The sequence below is a fragment of the Podarcis cretensis genome (genome assembly GCF_951804945.1).
Source record: "Podarcis cretensis genome assembly, chromosome: 1".
NCBI classification, from domain to species: Eukaryota; Metazoa; Chordata; class Lepidosauria; order Squamata; family Lacertidae; genus Podarcis; species Podarcis cretensis.
In genome coordinates this window covers 11,249,568-11,266,624 of record NC_137170.1, presented here as the reverse complement: position 1 = coordinate 11,266,624, position 17,057 = coordinate 11,249,568, and the positions used below count along the sequence as shown (strand labels likewise).

The 17,057-nt window shown below is 45.5% G+C and overlaps 1 protein-coding gene across 6 annotated transcripts in view; it reads right to left on the bottom strand.

The window, feature by feature from the left end:
- The window catches only part of SYNE2 (spectrin repeat containing nuclear envelope protein 2), a 269,050-nt gene that overhangs the window by 158,255 nt on the left and 93,738 nt on the right, over positions 1-17,057 (bottom strand). For 4 of the 6 annotated variants that reach the window (XM_079978462.1, XM_079978461.1, XM_079978466.1 and 1 more), the window contains exons 37-43: positions 15,541-15,743; positions 13,879-13,998; positions 12,334-12,622; positions 8,305-8,474; positions 7,754-7,982; positions 5,315-5,449; positions 2,019-2,285 (exon numbers count right to left, since the gene is read on the bottom strand). In XM_079978462.1, coding sequence (XP_079834588.1) covers positions 2,019-2,285; positions 5,315-5,449; positions 7,754-7,982; positions 8,305-8,474; positions 12,334-12,622; positions 13,879-13,998; positions 15,541-15,743 — 1,413 coding nt within the window. Of the gene's footprint in view, positions 1-2,018; positions 2,286-5,314; positions 5,450-7,749; positions 7,983-8,304; positions 8,475-12,333; positions 12,623-13,878; positions 13,999-15,540; positions 15,744-17,057 lie in introns of all 6 variants that reach the window. The other 2 variants (XM_079978464.1, XM_079978463.1) reach the window with 2 other exon arrangements.

The window sequence follows — 17,057 nt, the reverse complement described above, 5'->3', positions numbered from 1 at the left end:
GAGTTGTTCGCGACTGGACTTAACTGTCATGGGTCCTATACCTTTACCTTTTACTATATATTTGGAAAGTTATTTATTTGCTCTACATTTGGACACCTCTTAGGATATCACTGGCCTTCAATCACTGGTTGAAAAACTGCAGAATTTTTATTTGTTTCTTAGAACTCCTAAGCAACACCAGGTATGAGGGTGCAGGTAAATAATACTATCAATAAATAAGAATCCCTGATAATGAAGAATGCCAAAGGATAAGAAAAGAGGAAGGGAATATGAAGCAAGACCAGGGAGTGTTTGCATTCACATGCAAAACTGAACATAACCACACCAAACTTCCATCTTCCCTGATAATGCAATTATGGTAATTTTTATCCATTTAAGCAGATGCATCACACTCACTCTAAAGAGAGGCTGCAAAATGCATAAAGAGCAGTCAACTGCTAAAAGACTCAAGTGGGAAAATTCTATCTAAATGGGATGCAAAATCAAAGAAAGGAACAAAGAAACTAAATCGAGACACATTCAAGCAAGTGGTTACAATAAAAAGCTGCGGAGCCGAAGACTAATATTTGCCAGTCAGGTAATGGCTGCTAATGTATGGTTCTTACCCTTAATAGGCTAATTAATTATACTAACGATAGAAGCAGCTTAATATATTCATTGCTGTGTAGGCGATACTTTTGAGGAGTGGGTGCTAAACATTAGATTCACTGGAGGAAGAAGAAGAAGAAGAAAAGAAGAGCCTGCAGGATCAGGCCAATGGCCCAACTAGTCCAGCACCCTGTTCTTACAGTGACCAACCAGATGTCCATAGGAAGTAAAGGTAAAGGGACCCCTGACCATTAGGTCCAATCGTGGCCAACTCTGGGGTTGCGGCACTCATCTCGCTTTATTGGCCAAGGGAGCCGGCGTACAGCTTCCGGGTCATGTGGCCAGCATGACTAAGCCGCTTCTGGCGAACCAGAGCAGCGCACAGAAACACCGTTTACCTTCCCACCAGAGCGGTACCTATTTATCTACTTGCACTTGACGTGCTTTCGAACTGCTAGGTCGGCAGGAGCAGGGACCGAGCAACGGGAGCTCACCCCGTGGCGGGGATTTGAAACACCGACCTTCTGATCGGCAAGTCCTAGGCTCTGTGGTTTAACCCACAGCGCCGGGGATCAAAACATGAGCACAGCAGAACTCCTTCCCAGCAACTGGTATTTGGAAGGATTGCTGCCTCATGACTGGTATCTGCTGAAAGCTTTATCCCCCTCCACAAATTTGCCTAATCCTCTTCTAAAGTGACCCAAGTTTGTGGGAATCACAGCCTCCTGGGGAGCAAGGTTCATGGTTTTGACTATGAACTGCGTGAAGTTTCTGTCTTCGTTCATCTCTCCTAAACTGGCCAATGCTCAGCTTCATTGGGTATCCACAAGCTCTTTCCACGAATGATGCCGTGTTTTGAACTCATAACTTCCTACCAAGACTTTGCTGCAGGGGGTGGGCTCCTTCACAGTTTCAAAAATGCATAAGAGAGCAAGAGAGAGGCTTAAGCCCCTCCAAAATAAGATATTGGGCGTGCTCCAAATCATCTGCCTATGGATGTACACAGAAAATAGCAGATCTAGCTGAAAGGCCACACGCAGAGATCTGCAGTGATCATTGTAATGCACCCCTGGTTGTTGTTGTTGTTGCTGTTGTTGTTGCAATAATTATAAGATAACTGTAAAATCTTAAGACGGTGGTTTAATCTTAGAAGGGAAGGGGTGTGACTGTGACCATCATGAAAGGACCGTGCACTTCTGAATTTGCCACTACACAACTGGATGGGAATTGTAGTTTAGTTAACACCTGGAGGGCTGTGCTACAGTTCACAGTACCTCTGCCTCCCTCTGCTGCTAGAAACCCGGAGAGAGAAAGTGCGGGGCTGCAGGAGCTCTAGATAAACGGCTGTATTGGCTGAAGAGCTGCCCGTGTTCAATAATAGCACTTAACAACATCCTTCAATGAAGTTGTGCAACAACAGAGATTATTACCTTGCTTTCTGGTGATGGATTTGTAATGGACGAAGGAGCAGGGTCAGTCCCCATTACTTTCCCATTCATTAACGGCAAAGCGATTGGAGGCACTTCCAACCGGCAATGCGCAGCTTGCAATTTCTTTTGATAGCCAAGCGATTGCTGCTGAAGCTCATTGAGAAGATTATCATCAGGCGGCATTTGCCCCGGTTTCGGCAGCGGCTTTCCACTCTTGCCTGCCGAGCTTGGGAAATTGTGGGCTTCCATCAAGCTGCCTTTTAGCCCCTGATAAATAGAAATGGGGAGAGGTAGGTGGGGAGAGACGAGAGAGAGAAAGGGGCGGGGGGAATCTTAACCTTCTCGTGACAGAAGTTACTGAAATGTCAATTGCTTTCTTAATGGAACCAACTTCTATAGCAAAAGAAGAATAGGCCGAAGGGGTGACGAAGGTCAGAGGAACAGAAATTTGCACAGAAGAATTGTCACTGTGAGGATGGAGCTTGTTTATAGCTCTTGCAAAGCTTGTAAATGTAAAAAGTTCCTCTCTGGTTGCCTTAATCAATCCTGCCACTTCTTTGTGGGGCTGCCTGGGATCTTCAAGTGGGAACTTTGAGCCAGCAGTTTAAGGTGTCTGCTAAAAAAGCCGATACAATCTCAGACTGCAGAAACAGGGGCGTAAATAGCCTGTCGTGGCGTAGCGTGGGGGGTGCAGGGGGGCCTGGGCGCAACATCTGGGGGTTAGGGTTAGGGTGCGCAAATCCATGGGTTAGGGGGCGCAAATCCACGGGTTAGGGGGTGCAAATTACTTGCCTTGCCCCGGGTGCTGACAACCCATGCTACACCACTGTGTGTTAAACCAGTCTTTGACAACCTGGTGCCCTCCGATCAGCATGGTTCTACCTCGAACTCAACTCTGATCATTTCACAGAATCATAGAACTGGAAGGGACCCCAAGAGTTATCTAGTCCAGCCCCTACAATGCAGGTATCTCAGCTAAAGCATCCATCCATGACACGTGGCCATCCAACCTCTGCTTAAAAACCTCCAAGGATGGAGAGCCCACCACCTCACGAGGGAGATGGTTCCACTGCTGAACAGCTCTTACTGTCAGAAAGTTTCTCCTGATGCTTAGTCAGAATCTCCTTTCTTGCAACTTGAAGCCATTGGTGGTTTGAGTCCTACCCTCCAGAGCAGGAGAAAACAAGTTTGTTCCCTCTTCCATGTGATAGCACTTGAGATACTTGAAGATGGCTACCGTATCTCCTCTCAGCCTCCTCTTTCCCAGGCTAAACATACCCAGTTACTTCAACCGATCCTCATAAGGCTTGGTTTTCCAGACCCTTGATCACAGGTTCCTCTGCACACGTTTCAACTTGTCAATATCCTGCTTAAATTGTAGTGCCCAGATCAGGACACAGTATTCCATATGTGGTCTGACCAAGGCAGAATGGAGTAGTACTATTACTTCCCTTGATCTGGACACTATACAGTGGTGCCTCGCAAGACGAAAAGAATCCGTTCCGCGATTCTCTTCATCTAGCGGTTTTTTCGTCTTGCGAAGCAAGCCCATTGATGGCTTAGAGGATTAGCGCTATTAGCGGCTTAGCGGCTTTTAGCGGCTTATCAGCTTAGCGGATAAGCAGATAAGAGGCTTAGCGGCTTAGAAAAAGGGGGGGGGAAGGGGAAAAAAAGTCGGGAAAAACTCGCAAGACATTTCGTCTTGCGAAGCAAGCCCATAGGGAAATTCGTTTTGCGAAGCACCTCCAAAACGGAAAAACCCTTTCGTCTAGCGGGTTTTTCGTCTTGCGAGGCATTCGTCTTGCGGGGCACCACTGTACTTCTGTTGATGCAACCTAGAATAGCATTAGTTCTCTCCCCCCCCTTTTTTTGTTGCTTCTGCATCACACTGTTGACATTTCCTGCCTTGGGCGACAGGTGGCAACGTAAACTCATGTGATGCCCATAGAAAAATGATGGTTTACTGTTAACAAGCAGGCTAGTGCATAGGTAGGCAAACTAAGTCCCGGGGGCCTGATCCAGCCCAATCACCTTCTAAATCCAGCCCATGGATGGTTCAGGAATCAACGTGTTTTTACATGAGTACAGTGGACGCTCGGGTTGCGAACGTGATCCATGCGGGAGGCACGTCCGCAACCCGCAGCACCGCATCTGCGCACACGCGGGTTGCAATTCGGTGCTTCTGCGCATGTCCAAAGTGCAATTAAGTGCTTCTGCGCATGTGCCAAAACCTGGAAGTAACCCGTTCCGGTACTTCCGGGTTTCGGCGCGTCCGTATCCCAAAAACGCTCAACCTGAAGCATCTTTAACTGAAGGTAAGACTGTATGACTATAGAATGTGTCCTTTTATTAAAAATGCATCTTTGGGTTATTTGTGGGGCCTGCCTGGTGTTTTCACATGAGTAGAATGTGTCCTTTTATTAAAAATGCATCTCTGGGTTATCTGTGGGGCATAGGAATTCATTCATTCATTCCCCCCCCCAAAAAAAATAGTCCTAAACGGCCTTGGTCCAGTATACCTGAAGGAGCGTCTCCACCCCCATCATTCTGCCCGGACGCTGAGGTCCAGCGCCGAGGGCCTTCTGGCGGTTCCCTCATTGCGAGAAGCAAAGCTACAGGGAACCAGGCAGAGGGCCTTCTTGGTAGTGGCGCCCACCCTGTGGAACACCCTTCCAGCAGATGTCAAAGCGATAAACAACTACCTGACATTCAGAAGACATCTTAAGGCAGCCCTGTTCAGGGAAATTTTTAACGTGTGATTTTACTGTATTTTTGGTTTCTATGGAAGCCGCCCAGAGTGGCTGGGGAGGCCCAGCCAGATGGGCGGGGTATAAATTATTATTATTATTATTATTATTATTATTAGTCCGGCCCCCCACAAGGTCTGAGGGACAGTGGACCGGCCCCTGGCTGAAAAAACTTGCTGACTCCTGGGCTGGTGCATGCTGCTGAAGCTGTGGGCAGTACACTTCCCTCCTGCTGCTGCTGTGCTTCAGAACAAACAAGCCACGGTCCAGTTTCTCATGTGATCTAAAGGTAGCTCATGGTTTGCCTTTCTCCAGCCAAACCACAAACCGAAGCCAAGGGATCACTCATGGCTTGTGTGGGGGAAAGAAACGAGGAGCCTGGGGTTCAGGTGACACAGCAAACCAGGCAATGGTTTGTTTCCCAGCAGCAGCAGGAGAGGAGCAATGTGTGCCTACTCCTTCGCGATTGTGCAGGCTGGGGCCGATGGGAGTTGTAGTCCAAAACTGCCAGAGGTCAACAGTTTGATATGCAGCATAAACTTGAGTTACCTTAACAACCACAGCTGGTTCCTCTCCAGTGTCAGCTGATACAGGACTTGACAATTGCTCATAATTTGTCAGCCATTCCTGGAAAAGCGGCGGAGCTCCTCCTTCCATTTGATTGTTCGCTCTAAAGGATTCCTTCGTTGGGTGACAAGAAAATGAGAGAATTAAAGTCCACGAAGAACCGGCAGCAAAAAGGCAGAATAATAATCATATCATCTAGGTATGACAAGGGAGAGGAGTCTAGAATTATTAAGGCACAAGCAAAAAATAATAAAAATTATTGTGAGCAATTCCTTGCCAGTGGAATGCAACTGGGAGATTGAGTCAAAAGCAAGAATGAACAGTATTTTTATTTATCTATTTTTCGAACATTAGGTTTGCAACCCACTCAACTTTTGTGTGGCCAAACTCCCTTTCACACTGGTAGTATACAGTGGTACCTCGGGTTAAGTACTTAATTCATTCCGGAGGTCCATACTTAACCTGAAACTGTTCTTAACCTGAAGCACCACTTTAGCTAATGGGGCCTCCCGCTGCCGCCGCGCCACTGGAGCACGATTTCTGTTCTCATCCTGAAACAAAGTTCTTAACCTGAAGCACTATTTCTGGGTTAGCGGAGTCTGTCACCTGAAGCGTATGTAACCTGAAGCGTATGTAACCCGAGGTACCACTGTAGTACAAATCTAAACATCTCCAACTCTGACTAGGTGACCTTGAGTTCGCCTGATCATTGCCTAACAAGTTACACTTTTGCAACACCCAATTCTCATACTGCAATGCCCTATTCCCAATTCAGGTATTAGTACTAGCACATAAGGTCCTAAATGGCTTGGGCCCCAAGTTCTTCAAAAAGCATCCTTTCCCAATATCTTGCACCTTACAGTTGACAGGTGAGGCCTTGTTGGCAGTGCCCCCGCTTCAGGCTCCATGATTGGCGTTGTGACCCAGTTCCTCAATAAAAGGGAATGGTCTTGTTGGCGTGACACTTTGCTTTTGAGCTTCAAGTCAACCTTGCTTCAAGCAAAGCAGAGTTAATGTAAACCACGGTCAGTCAGCATGACAAACCATGGCTAAATAAAGTGGAGACTTCCTATCTCCTCCTCTGAGCTGCATGAAAGGAAGGGAGCAGCATGTGAACCTGAGGCACTAAACTTATGTTAAGCATGATGCACAATGACTAGAACACAAAAATAGATAAAATAGGCTAAATGGACCAAACAAAGAAAAATCTGATGCCAGAAAAGACATAAGGTTTGGTACCATGGAGCCTCTCTGCAGAGAAAAGTCCACCGGCACAGCAAGAAGACTATTTCCTGTGGTCACCTCTCTCTCTTGCTTCACCTCCAAAGATGGGAGACTGTTTTGCATTTTATTTAACAACAACAAAACACACTTCTTGACTGTAAACAGAACCTCTGAGTGGCTTGCAAAAAAAATAATAGCAAAACAAATATTAAAATTGACCATTAAGACAGAGTTAAAAACAGTAATTCAAAAAAATCACCAAAATCTAAAGGTAAAGGGACCCCTGGGGTTGCGGCGCTCATCTCGCTTTATTGGCCGAGGGAGCTGGCGTACAGCTTCCAGGTCATGTGGCCAGCATGACTAAGCCACTTCTGGCGAACCAGAGCAGCGCACGGAAACGCTGTTTACCTTCTCGCTGGAGCAGTACCAATTTATCTACTTGCAATTTGATGTGCTTTCGAACTGCTAGGTTGGCAGGAGCCGGGACCGAGCAATGGGAGCTCACCCCGTGGCGGGGATTCGAACCGTTGACCTTCTGATCGGCAAGTCCTAGGCTCTGTGCTTTAACCCACAGCGCCACCCACGTCCCTAACAAAATCTACAATAAGCTAAAATCAGATGGACAGGGTTGCCCGGACACAAATGCTTTTAGCAGGCATTGAAAAAGAGGACAGTGAAGGCACCTTCTTGATGGGATGATGCAAGGAGTTCCAAAGTACAGGGTTCGCCACACCCAAAGATTGATTTCTTACCATTGCAGAACAAATATTATGTGGCACCTGCAGAAGTGCCAGTTCTGCAGATCCAAGGGGCCAAGTGGGCAAGGAGATCCCTCAAGTGGGTGGAGGCACTAGGTCAAATGACCAGTGGATCTTTTGATATAGGTTTGCACTAGGCAGCCTTTCTCAACCTGCGGATCCCCAGATGTTGTTGAACTACAACTCCCATCACCCCTAGCTAGCAAGGCCCGAGCTCAGGGATGATGGGAGTTGTAGTCCAACAACATCTGAGGACCCACAGGTTGAGAACCACTGCATTAGAGGAAAAGAAGGGATATGGAAGCCTATCCTCTAGGAATTTCGTCTTTTCCCTCCAGCCCATGAAAACTGAACTCAACCAGAGCTCAGAGAGACAGAGAGGGAGAGAGAGAGAGGCTACTCTTTGTAGTGGGCACACATTCCATCCCATAACACTTACTGATCCTCCTTTCTGGCTTCCACCAAGCACTTCCATCAGGCTGATATCAGGAGCATCAAATGAGATCAGCAGTTCCTCTGCCTCTACTTTCTCTTGGATCTGCCTGTCATGTCTGAGCACAGTACTCTGGATGTTCCCGGCCTCTCGTTCTTCCACACAGCCAAGTTTTGCTTTCTTCTTCTGTTTAGTCTGTGGTTCAGCCTTCTCGTCTTTCATGCGCTCAGCTTCTCTGAAGGAATAACCCAAATATCATGAACCTCCTGCTTGTTTCGTTCACACAGAGAAGCTTCCAGAACCCTCTTGAATAAATTAAAATAGGGAAGATCTCTACACATCAGATCAATACTTCCTGCACTAAGAAATGCAAACTGGCAGCCTATACATGAGACAGAGTTGGGTATTGGTCCAGTTACATGTTTACCATCTCAGAGACCTCTAATTCCTGAGTAAGAATGTTTTCTGCCAGGGAACGAGAAGCAAGATATACCATCTCTTTCAATCGTATGACATCTTTCCTTGTGCGGTCCATGTAACCTCTCCATGTTCCCTACCTTAGATATCCTCTGGCCATTTGAATGGTGCTCTCCCACTGGTTTCGGACATCAGAAATCATACGCTCAACAGCAAGATTCTTGCTCCCATTCTTGCTCTTCACGTGTTCCCCAAGGCAGACAATATTTTGTAGTTTAGCATCACCCTCCTCTTTCAGCTGTAGAATCTCCTGTGTTGTAAGAAACAGCATGGGGGTAACTGGTTCCACACACACTTGTTTTGCTTTTTAGGTTAAGCCTAATGTTGTAGCTGGGGATGCGGGTGGCGCTGTGGGTTAAACCACAGAGCCTAGGACTTGCCGATCAGAAGGTCGGCGGTTCGAATCCCCGCAACGGGGTGAGCTCCCATTGCCCGGTCCCGGCTCCTGCCAACCTAGCAGTTCAAAAGCACGTCAAAGTGCAAGTAGATCAATAGGTACCGCTCCGGCGGGAAGGAAAACGGCGTTTCCGTGCGCTGCTCTGGTTTGCCAGAAGCGGCTTAGTCATGCTGGCCACATGACCCGGAAGCTGTACGCCAGCTCCCTCGGCCAATAAAGCGAGATGAGCGCCGCAACCCCAGCGTCGGTCACGACTGGACCTAATGGTCAGGGGTCCCTTTACCTTTTAATGTTGTAGCTACAATAAACAGCCATAGTGTATAAGTTAGATGCTACTGCAGCCCGGTTGCCAAGTGGTTCATGAATGGAAGAAAAAGATGGCAAAAGAATGGAAGAAAAAGATGAAGAAATGGAAAAGGAATATTGGGGCGGGAGGTGGGGGGAAGCTCACTCTGAATTTAAAACATTAAAGCATTCTCTGGAATGCTGGTGCTACTGCTCAGCTGAAGTATTTGGCCCAAAACATTTTTAGCGTTTTGGGTAGGGAGGAAGAATACCCCCACCAAAAACTGGACTAATCTTCAGGGAATGGGTGCAACCAAAGAACTTTTGGGCGATGGGGTGGGTGTTTCCATTCTAAAAACAAAAATGCAGGAGGGGACTTTGCTGCCCTCAGCAGACTTACAGCATTCCCTTTGTAATTATGGGCAGGATGTCCTACAGGAATTACGTTAACTACGTCAGTTCGCAAATGCTACAAATCTCAGAGTGATTTAGCAGTGATTTAGCAAGGTACCTTGGGTTAAGAACTTAATTCGTTCTGGAGGTCTGTTCTTAACCTGAAACTGTTCTTAACCTGAGGTACCACTTTAGCTAATGGGGCCTCCCGCTGCTGTCACCACGCAATTTCTGTTCTCATCCTGAAGCAAAGTTCTTAACCTGAGGTAATATTTCTGGGTTAGCAGAGTCTGTAACCTGAAGCGTCTGTAACCTGAAGCGTCTGTAATCCAAGGTACCACTCTAAGTCCCTTTTCCCAGGGAACTCTGGGAATTGTGGTTCTGGACTTCCGGGTTAGCGCCTCCGGCAATGGCGGAGCTCCTCCGATCGGGAGGGACTGGGTCTGTGAAAAACAGGGTCTGACCGCCACGGTGAAGGCGGAGACCCTCAGAAATCACAGACGGAAGAAGTCTGTGAACCTGGGATTCGGCTGGCACCTTCTGCACCCCCCTACTCGCGGGGAGACCTGGTATCGGGAATCCGGAGCGACGTGGGGTGAGAGGCGCGGTGCTTTGAATCGACCGCTTATTTCACGGAGCGAAGCCGCATTGCCGCTGTCGGAGAGCGCTGACTTTTTTCCTGTGGACAATTGGATTCTAAACAACAACCCGTGAGTAGAACGGGAAATTGGACTTTTAAAATAATTTAATTTGGCACCGAACGGGGAAGGTTCAAACAGGAAGTCCACCTTCCCTTTCTGTAAATAGACTGAAGCAAAGTAGTTCTTAACTAAGGTTTTGGAAAGTCTTACGTAAAGGATTAAAATTCCACTGATTGAAACTATTAATTTAGACCAAGTGAACTTGCAGGAGAAGGTGAAAAATTAAAAACCGAAGCATCACGTCTCTGAACCTGGGAACGGCTTGCAAAAAGTCCATCGACGGTAAACAGGACAAATTTGACAGCTGGCTTTAAAACAGGACAAATTTGACAGCTAGCTTTAAAAGAAAGACACTGTTTCTACTGTCCGCTTCTGCACTTAAAAAGAAGAAAAGATAACTGGAAACTGTTACTAATTTACTTTTGGAATTGTGCTGGAAAGGATTGATACAAATGGACACTGTCTTCCTCTAGAGGGAGTTTTGGGACATTGTTACAAGAGTGCAGCTGGGAAATTGGCCTTAAGATAAAGACTGTGAGAAACTAGTTCTGACCTTGAACATCTTAAGAGTGTCGGCAAAGGAAGAAGTAGCGTCTGTACTGAAAAGGACAATCTATCTGTTGGGAAAGCTGCATAAACAGATAGATGTCATGGCTACTAATATTGATATTTTGGGAACAAAAGTGGGTATCAACATAGAAGTCGACAAGAACCCGGCACAGGAATCTTTCTTAACTGAACAAATTGATGAATTAGCGAAGGAGAAAGTTGCTGTTGTTGAGTATAAAATAAAACAAGGGGAAGCCTTAACCCTAAAGAGGCAAATGGAGGATTACAACTTGAGGCCTTATATGACTGTAATTAGGAGAAGCCAGTTTTTGAAGATGGGTGCCTGGCCTGATCTGGAAAAGGAAAGGTGGAGAGATCCCCTTATGCAGGGATCAAATGACTTTTGGAATATGAATTTGAGCCAGGAGGAGATGGGAGCTTTTGGGGCCTTTGGACTTGGAAGAATTGTGAAACAAGATTTGGAATACTTTGTGGGCCCTGGCTTTAACTATGGAAGTCTGGCAGACCTGTCAAGAAGGAATATAAGCATCGTTGGGTTGGAGCTCCCCCGAGATCTGCTTTTTAGCATCAAGGATTGTCAAGAAGATCGGCAGAAGGGAAGTAAAGAAGAGTTAAGAGCCTCGGATATAAGATCTACAGGTTGATGGACGCGGGGAGGTTGATGGAACTGACGGTGGGGGCCGAGACTGGGGAGGGGAGACGGTGGAAGAAGATTGGGAATTTGAAGTGTATATATGGAGATTTAAAAAAAAAATATTAATGAGAGATGGAAAAGTCGTGGAATGAAATTTTTATGACCCTAGGGGAAATGTTTTAAGAGATTAAGTTCAAATATATTAGTTTTAATGAGAAATAAGATTAAACAAAGTAAAAATGGATGATTAATTGGTGAAAGAAGAGAATGTTTTGGAAATAATTTAAAGTTTATCTGCAGAAACATTGCAGAATTAAGGGATGTTAGAAGGTTGTTGGAATGAAGTAATGTGCTTTTAGCAGAAATGATATAAAGGACTGGGTTAAAAATTGATTTTTTAATTGGTGAGAGACGAGAATTACAGTATATTAAGAAAAATTATTAGGATAAAAACAAAGCTGGAAAGGATTTGCTGAGACATCTAATTAAACTAGAATACAAAGGGGGGAGGTGTGAGGAGGTCAAGGAAATAAGCAAAGGAAATAAAGTTATGTAAAGGTTTGATTGGGTTTTTTTATCAATTGTTTGTATTTTTTCTGTTTTTTATTTTTATTTTTTTGTTGTTCTTTTATTTTTTGTATTTTTGTAATCTTTAAAATTTGAATAAATACTATTTTAAAAAAAGAGAGAATTGTGGTTCTGTGCAGGGAACAGGGGTCTCCTAACAACTCTTTAGCACCCTTAGTAAACTACAGTTCCCAGAATTCTTTGGGGAGGGGGAAATGCATGACTCTTTAAAGTGTTATGATAACTGCTTTAAATGTATAGTGCAGATGGGGCCGAAATCAGAAAGACTGCTCAATAACAACCAGGTATAATTGAACCCCCGCAAAAGCCTTATGAAACCAAGCCAGGATGAATGCTCAAATAAACACATTGTCCGGAGGCTACTATATATAGTGCCATAATGCAATATATGTGTGCCATAGTGCTGCAATTCTGGTCATGATGCTACTATGTCAATTCACAAAGGCAGGGTCCAGATTGGAGTCATCTGAGCTGCCGGTGATCAAAGAGGTTCAAGGGGAACAGCATCACATCACACCATGTGAGTTGTCTCTTTTAGTACCTTTATTTTCTCCAGGCTTTCTTCCAGCGGTACCTTGAATTCCTTAGAGCTTAGGCCTAAGATTGTGTCTTTCAGCCTTTGAACCCAGCGGATCATATTCTGGGCAAGTTCTTCAAAATTATTTTCCTCTGCAGAAAGCACCTGGGAAACGTCAAGGCTTTTAGAGACACAGGTGAGCAGCGTCTTGTACCTGTCGACAAGCTGAGGGGTTACCAGCATGACTTCCTCCTTAGATAAACCAGAGTCCCTCAAAGAATTTGCCAGCCAAGCAAGAGAATCAAACGACTCTCTGGGGGAGGAAAGAAAAACACACACAAAAACAGATTATTTTCTTTTGCAACACAAGGGTCCATAGGTGAGAGGTAAGGCTCGTATTCTGCATGTACTACTGCAATGCACTCTACGTGGGGCCACCTTTGAAGGTGACCCAGAAACTACAACTAATCCAGAATGCAGCAGCTAGACTGGTGACTGGGAGCGGGCACCAAGACCATATAACACCGGTCTTGAAAGACCTACATTGGCTCCCAGTACGTTTCCGAGCACAATTCAAAGTGTTGGTGCTGACCTTTAAAGCCCTAAACAGCCTCAGTCCAGTATACCTGAAGGAGCGTCTCCACCCCCATCGTTCTGCCCGGACACTGAGGTCCAGCTCCGAGGGCCTTCTGGCGGTTCCCTCACTGCGAGAAGCCAAATTTCAGGGAACCAGGCAGAGGGCCTTCTCGGTAGTGGCACCTGCCCTGTGGAACGCCCTCCCACCAGATGTCAAAGAGAAAAATAACTATCAAACTTTTAGAAGATATCTGAAGGCAGCCCTGTTTAGGGAAGCTTTTAATGTTTAATAGGTTATTGTATTTTAGTGTTTTGTTGGAAGCCACCTGGAGTGGCTGGGGAAACCCAGCCGGATGGGCGGGGTATAAATAATAAATTATTATTATTATTATTATTATTATTATTATTATTATTATTATTATTATTTGGTTCAATTGTTGGCAGCTCTTGTTAAACATTTAACTCATTCAATAAACTTATTCAATGAGGGGTTTGGTGGGATTCGGGGTATATTTATCAAAAATAATTTATTCTTGGTGCTTTAAAAAACATATTAAAATAATTGCTTCGGCTTATTCATTTATGTCGTCTTTACAACTGCAGCTTCAGCCACACCCACATTTATTCTTTTTAAATAAAAAAAATGTATATATTAAGTTTAGGGGCCTTTTTTTGTCATTTTTCTGGATTTGATTTTTTTTTTATCACACCCCTCCCCTGGATTTCCAGAACATTTTGCCGATTTGGCTATCCGAATCCCAGGCTTGTCCAGGAAAATCTGGACGTATGGGAGCCCTAGCTTTGGTATATTGCCCCTGGAGCATTTACCATGGGGCAGTGTGGCCCTCAAGACTCAAAAGTGTTAGCTGCCACAGTACCAGATGTCTGGCGATACCAATCAGAATCAATAGCGGGCAACTTCATATGATCTGTTTATCCAGTATAACTGGCCGAAGCAGTGAACAAATATTTAAAAACCTAAAGGCAGGATACCTCTGTTTTAGAAGAATTTGATAAAAATGCTCCAGCTTCAGCTTCTCTACTTGATTCTCTTGCCATTTCTTTTCCTGAAGGCTTAGCCATTCCTCTAAGCTACGGAACAGATATTCAAGTCTGGGGGAAAAATATGTAAGGAAATAAATACAGCGATTACGGTACATGAGAATAATTATACAGCACTTTAAGGCAAATGGTGTGCAAGGGTCTTGCTCCCAGTATCAGCTTTTAAGGCACCAAGTCCAGACCACTTTATTTGTCTAGATCATTAATGGTGGAACTGGTTTCTGCTCTTCCACTATTGCTTTTCACAGTTATAGTTTTCATGTTGCATTGCTTACAAAAGAGAGGGCAAAGCACGATTGACTGTGGGTGATTTCACAGAATCATGGAATTTGTAGAGCTGGAAGAGACCAGGAGGGTCATCTGGCCTAAAGCCAATACCCTTCTTTCCTGTAATCAATAAAGTTGTGGCCATTTCCGCCCATTAACCTAAAACTCTGTGTCCGTTGTCTTCATTTATTCCACCTGTGGGGGGGAGGGAATAGCCACACAACACTAATTACATGTCTCACATTACAGTCATACCTCGGTTGTCAAACGCCTTGGTACTTGGATGGTTTGGCTCCCGAACACCACAAACCCGGAAATGAGTGTTCCTGTTTGCAAAGGTTTTTTGGAAGCCGAAATTCCGACGAAACTTCCAACTGAATGCAGAAAGCTCCTGCAGCCAATCGGAAGCCTCGCCTTTGTTTTCGAACCATTCCGGGAGTCGAACGGACTCCTGGAATGGATTAAGTTTGACAACCAAGTTACCACTGTATACGTAACTGATATATATATAAAAGACTTTACAACCTGAGAAAAGAGACACTGCACATATTTTTGTAAACCAATAAAATCTTTAAAAACCACAACAGCAAAATGAATTGATTCCTAAAGTTATATGGCTGAGGTGGATGAAGAAAGTTTGTGGGTTTTTCAGTAGAGGTACTCAAAATCCTTTAATTCTAAGTGGTGGATCTTGGGATTCTAGCCAAAACAAACCAACCCCAAAGTCACTCCTCCAAAGCTGGAACCTGACCTTCCCTGGCTTTTATCTCCTTCTCTATGTGTGTGTGTGCGCACGCACCCACATTTGTGGGTTTCTGTTGTTGCTGCCGTTTATTGTTATAATATTGTGTGGGGAACCTTGAAGACGAGGGACGCGAGTGGTGCTGTGGGTTAAACCACAGAGCCTGGGGCTTGCCTATCAGAAGGTTGGCAGTTCGAATCCCCGTGACGGGGTGAGCTCCCGTTGCTCGGTCCCTGCTCCTGCCAACCTAGCAGTTCGAAAGCACTTCAAAGTGCAAGTAGATAAATAGGTACCGCTCCGGCGGGAAGGTAAACGGCGTTTCCGTGCGCTGCTCTGGTTCGCCAGAAGCGGCTTAGTCATGCTGGCCCAGAAGCTGTACACTGGCTCCCTCAGCCAATAAAGCGAGATGAGCACCGCAACCCCAGAGTCGGCCACGACTGGACCTAATGGTCAGGGGTCCCTTTACCTTTAACCTTGAAGACAACGTAATCGCAAGGTAGGATAGAAATGTCTCAAATAAATACATAAAAGGGCTGTTGGTGGTCCTTAAAATAAGCTGGGCCTAGTGCACTTGGCCTTCTTACCTAGCAAACTGCTGCAAAGTGACGTGGAGCTCCTTCTCCCTTCCCTGACACCTGCTGATCACGCTCTGTAATTCTGCTTCTTGGCCCTTCATCCATCTGCTCATGTGGCTGACGTCCACTTCGGGGAAATAGCTCTCCACCTGGCTCAAGAGTGTTTTCACCTCCTGGAAAGCACTGCCTTTGCCTTCAAAGGTTAGGAAGGTCTGGACAAAAATAAACACAATCACAAAACACAATATATGTGTGTATAAAATGCTAAAATCTGTTGGCTGCTGCAGTCGTTTAGCAGGATACAAATCCCTACCCTCTGTGCCATCCAGAGGGAAATGTGAGAAGCCAAATTCAGCTGGTGCAGAATTCAGTGTCCAGGTTGCTCACCGGGGTAAGACGGTTTGAGTGCAGCACATCGATCCTGGCCGAACTGTGCTGGCTGCCAGTTAGTTTCTAGGCCCAACTCAAAGTGCTGGTTTGGACCTATAAAGCCTTAAACAGTTCAGGACCGCAATACCTCAAGGACCGCCTCTCTCCACAGAAATGGACTCAGACCCTGAGGTCATCATTGGAGGTCCTTCTTCATGTGCCATCTCCATGAGAGGTCTGGATTGTGGCAACACGAATATGGGCCTTTGTGGCAGTGGTTCTGTGTATGGAATGCCCTACCCAGGGAGGTTTGGCTGGTCCTATTATTATTATTATTATTATTATTATTATTATTATTATTATTTCGCAACCAGAGGTATAGAGGTTTGCAACCTCTGGTTGCGAACAGGATCCATTCCAGAGGCCCATTCGCAACCTGAAAAGAACACATGCGTGGGACATTATTTTGCGCGTCTGCGCATACGGCGAAACCCAGAAGTAACCCTTTCTGGTACTTCCGGGATGCAACCAGAAAACGCGCAACCTGAAGCAAACATAACATGAGGTATGACTGTAGTAGTTTGTATACCACCCTTCATTCATAGATCTCAGGGCAGTTCACAACATAGAATTACAATCTAAAAACCACAAAATACATAATAAAATTACAAACAATAGCAAACCAATAGACCCACAACACATTTATGCTCTCTACGTGGGGCTACCTTTGAAGGTGACCCAGAAACTACAACTAATCCAGAATGCGGCAGCTAGATTGGTGACTGGGAGTGGCCGCCGAGACCATATAACACCGGTCTTGAAACTGGCTCCCAGTACATTTCCGAGCACAATTCAAAGTATTGGTGCTGACCTTTAAAACCCTAAACGGCCTTGGTCCAGTATACCTGAAGGAGTGTCTCCACCTCCATCATTCTACCCGGACACTGAGGTCCAGCGCCGAGGGCCTTCTGGCAGTTCCCTCGCTGCGAGAAGCCAAGTTACAGGGAACCAGGCAGAGGGCCTTCTCGGTAGTGGCACCTGCCCTGTGGAACGCCCTCCCACCAGATGTCAAAGAGAAAAATAACTACCAGACTTTTAGAAGACATCTGAAGGCAGCCCTGTTCAGGGAAGCTTTTAATGTTTAATAGGTTATTGTA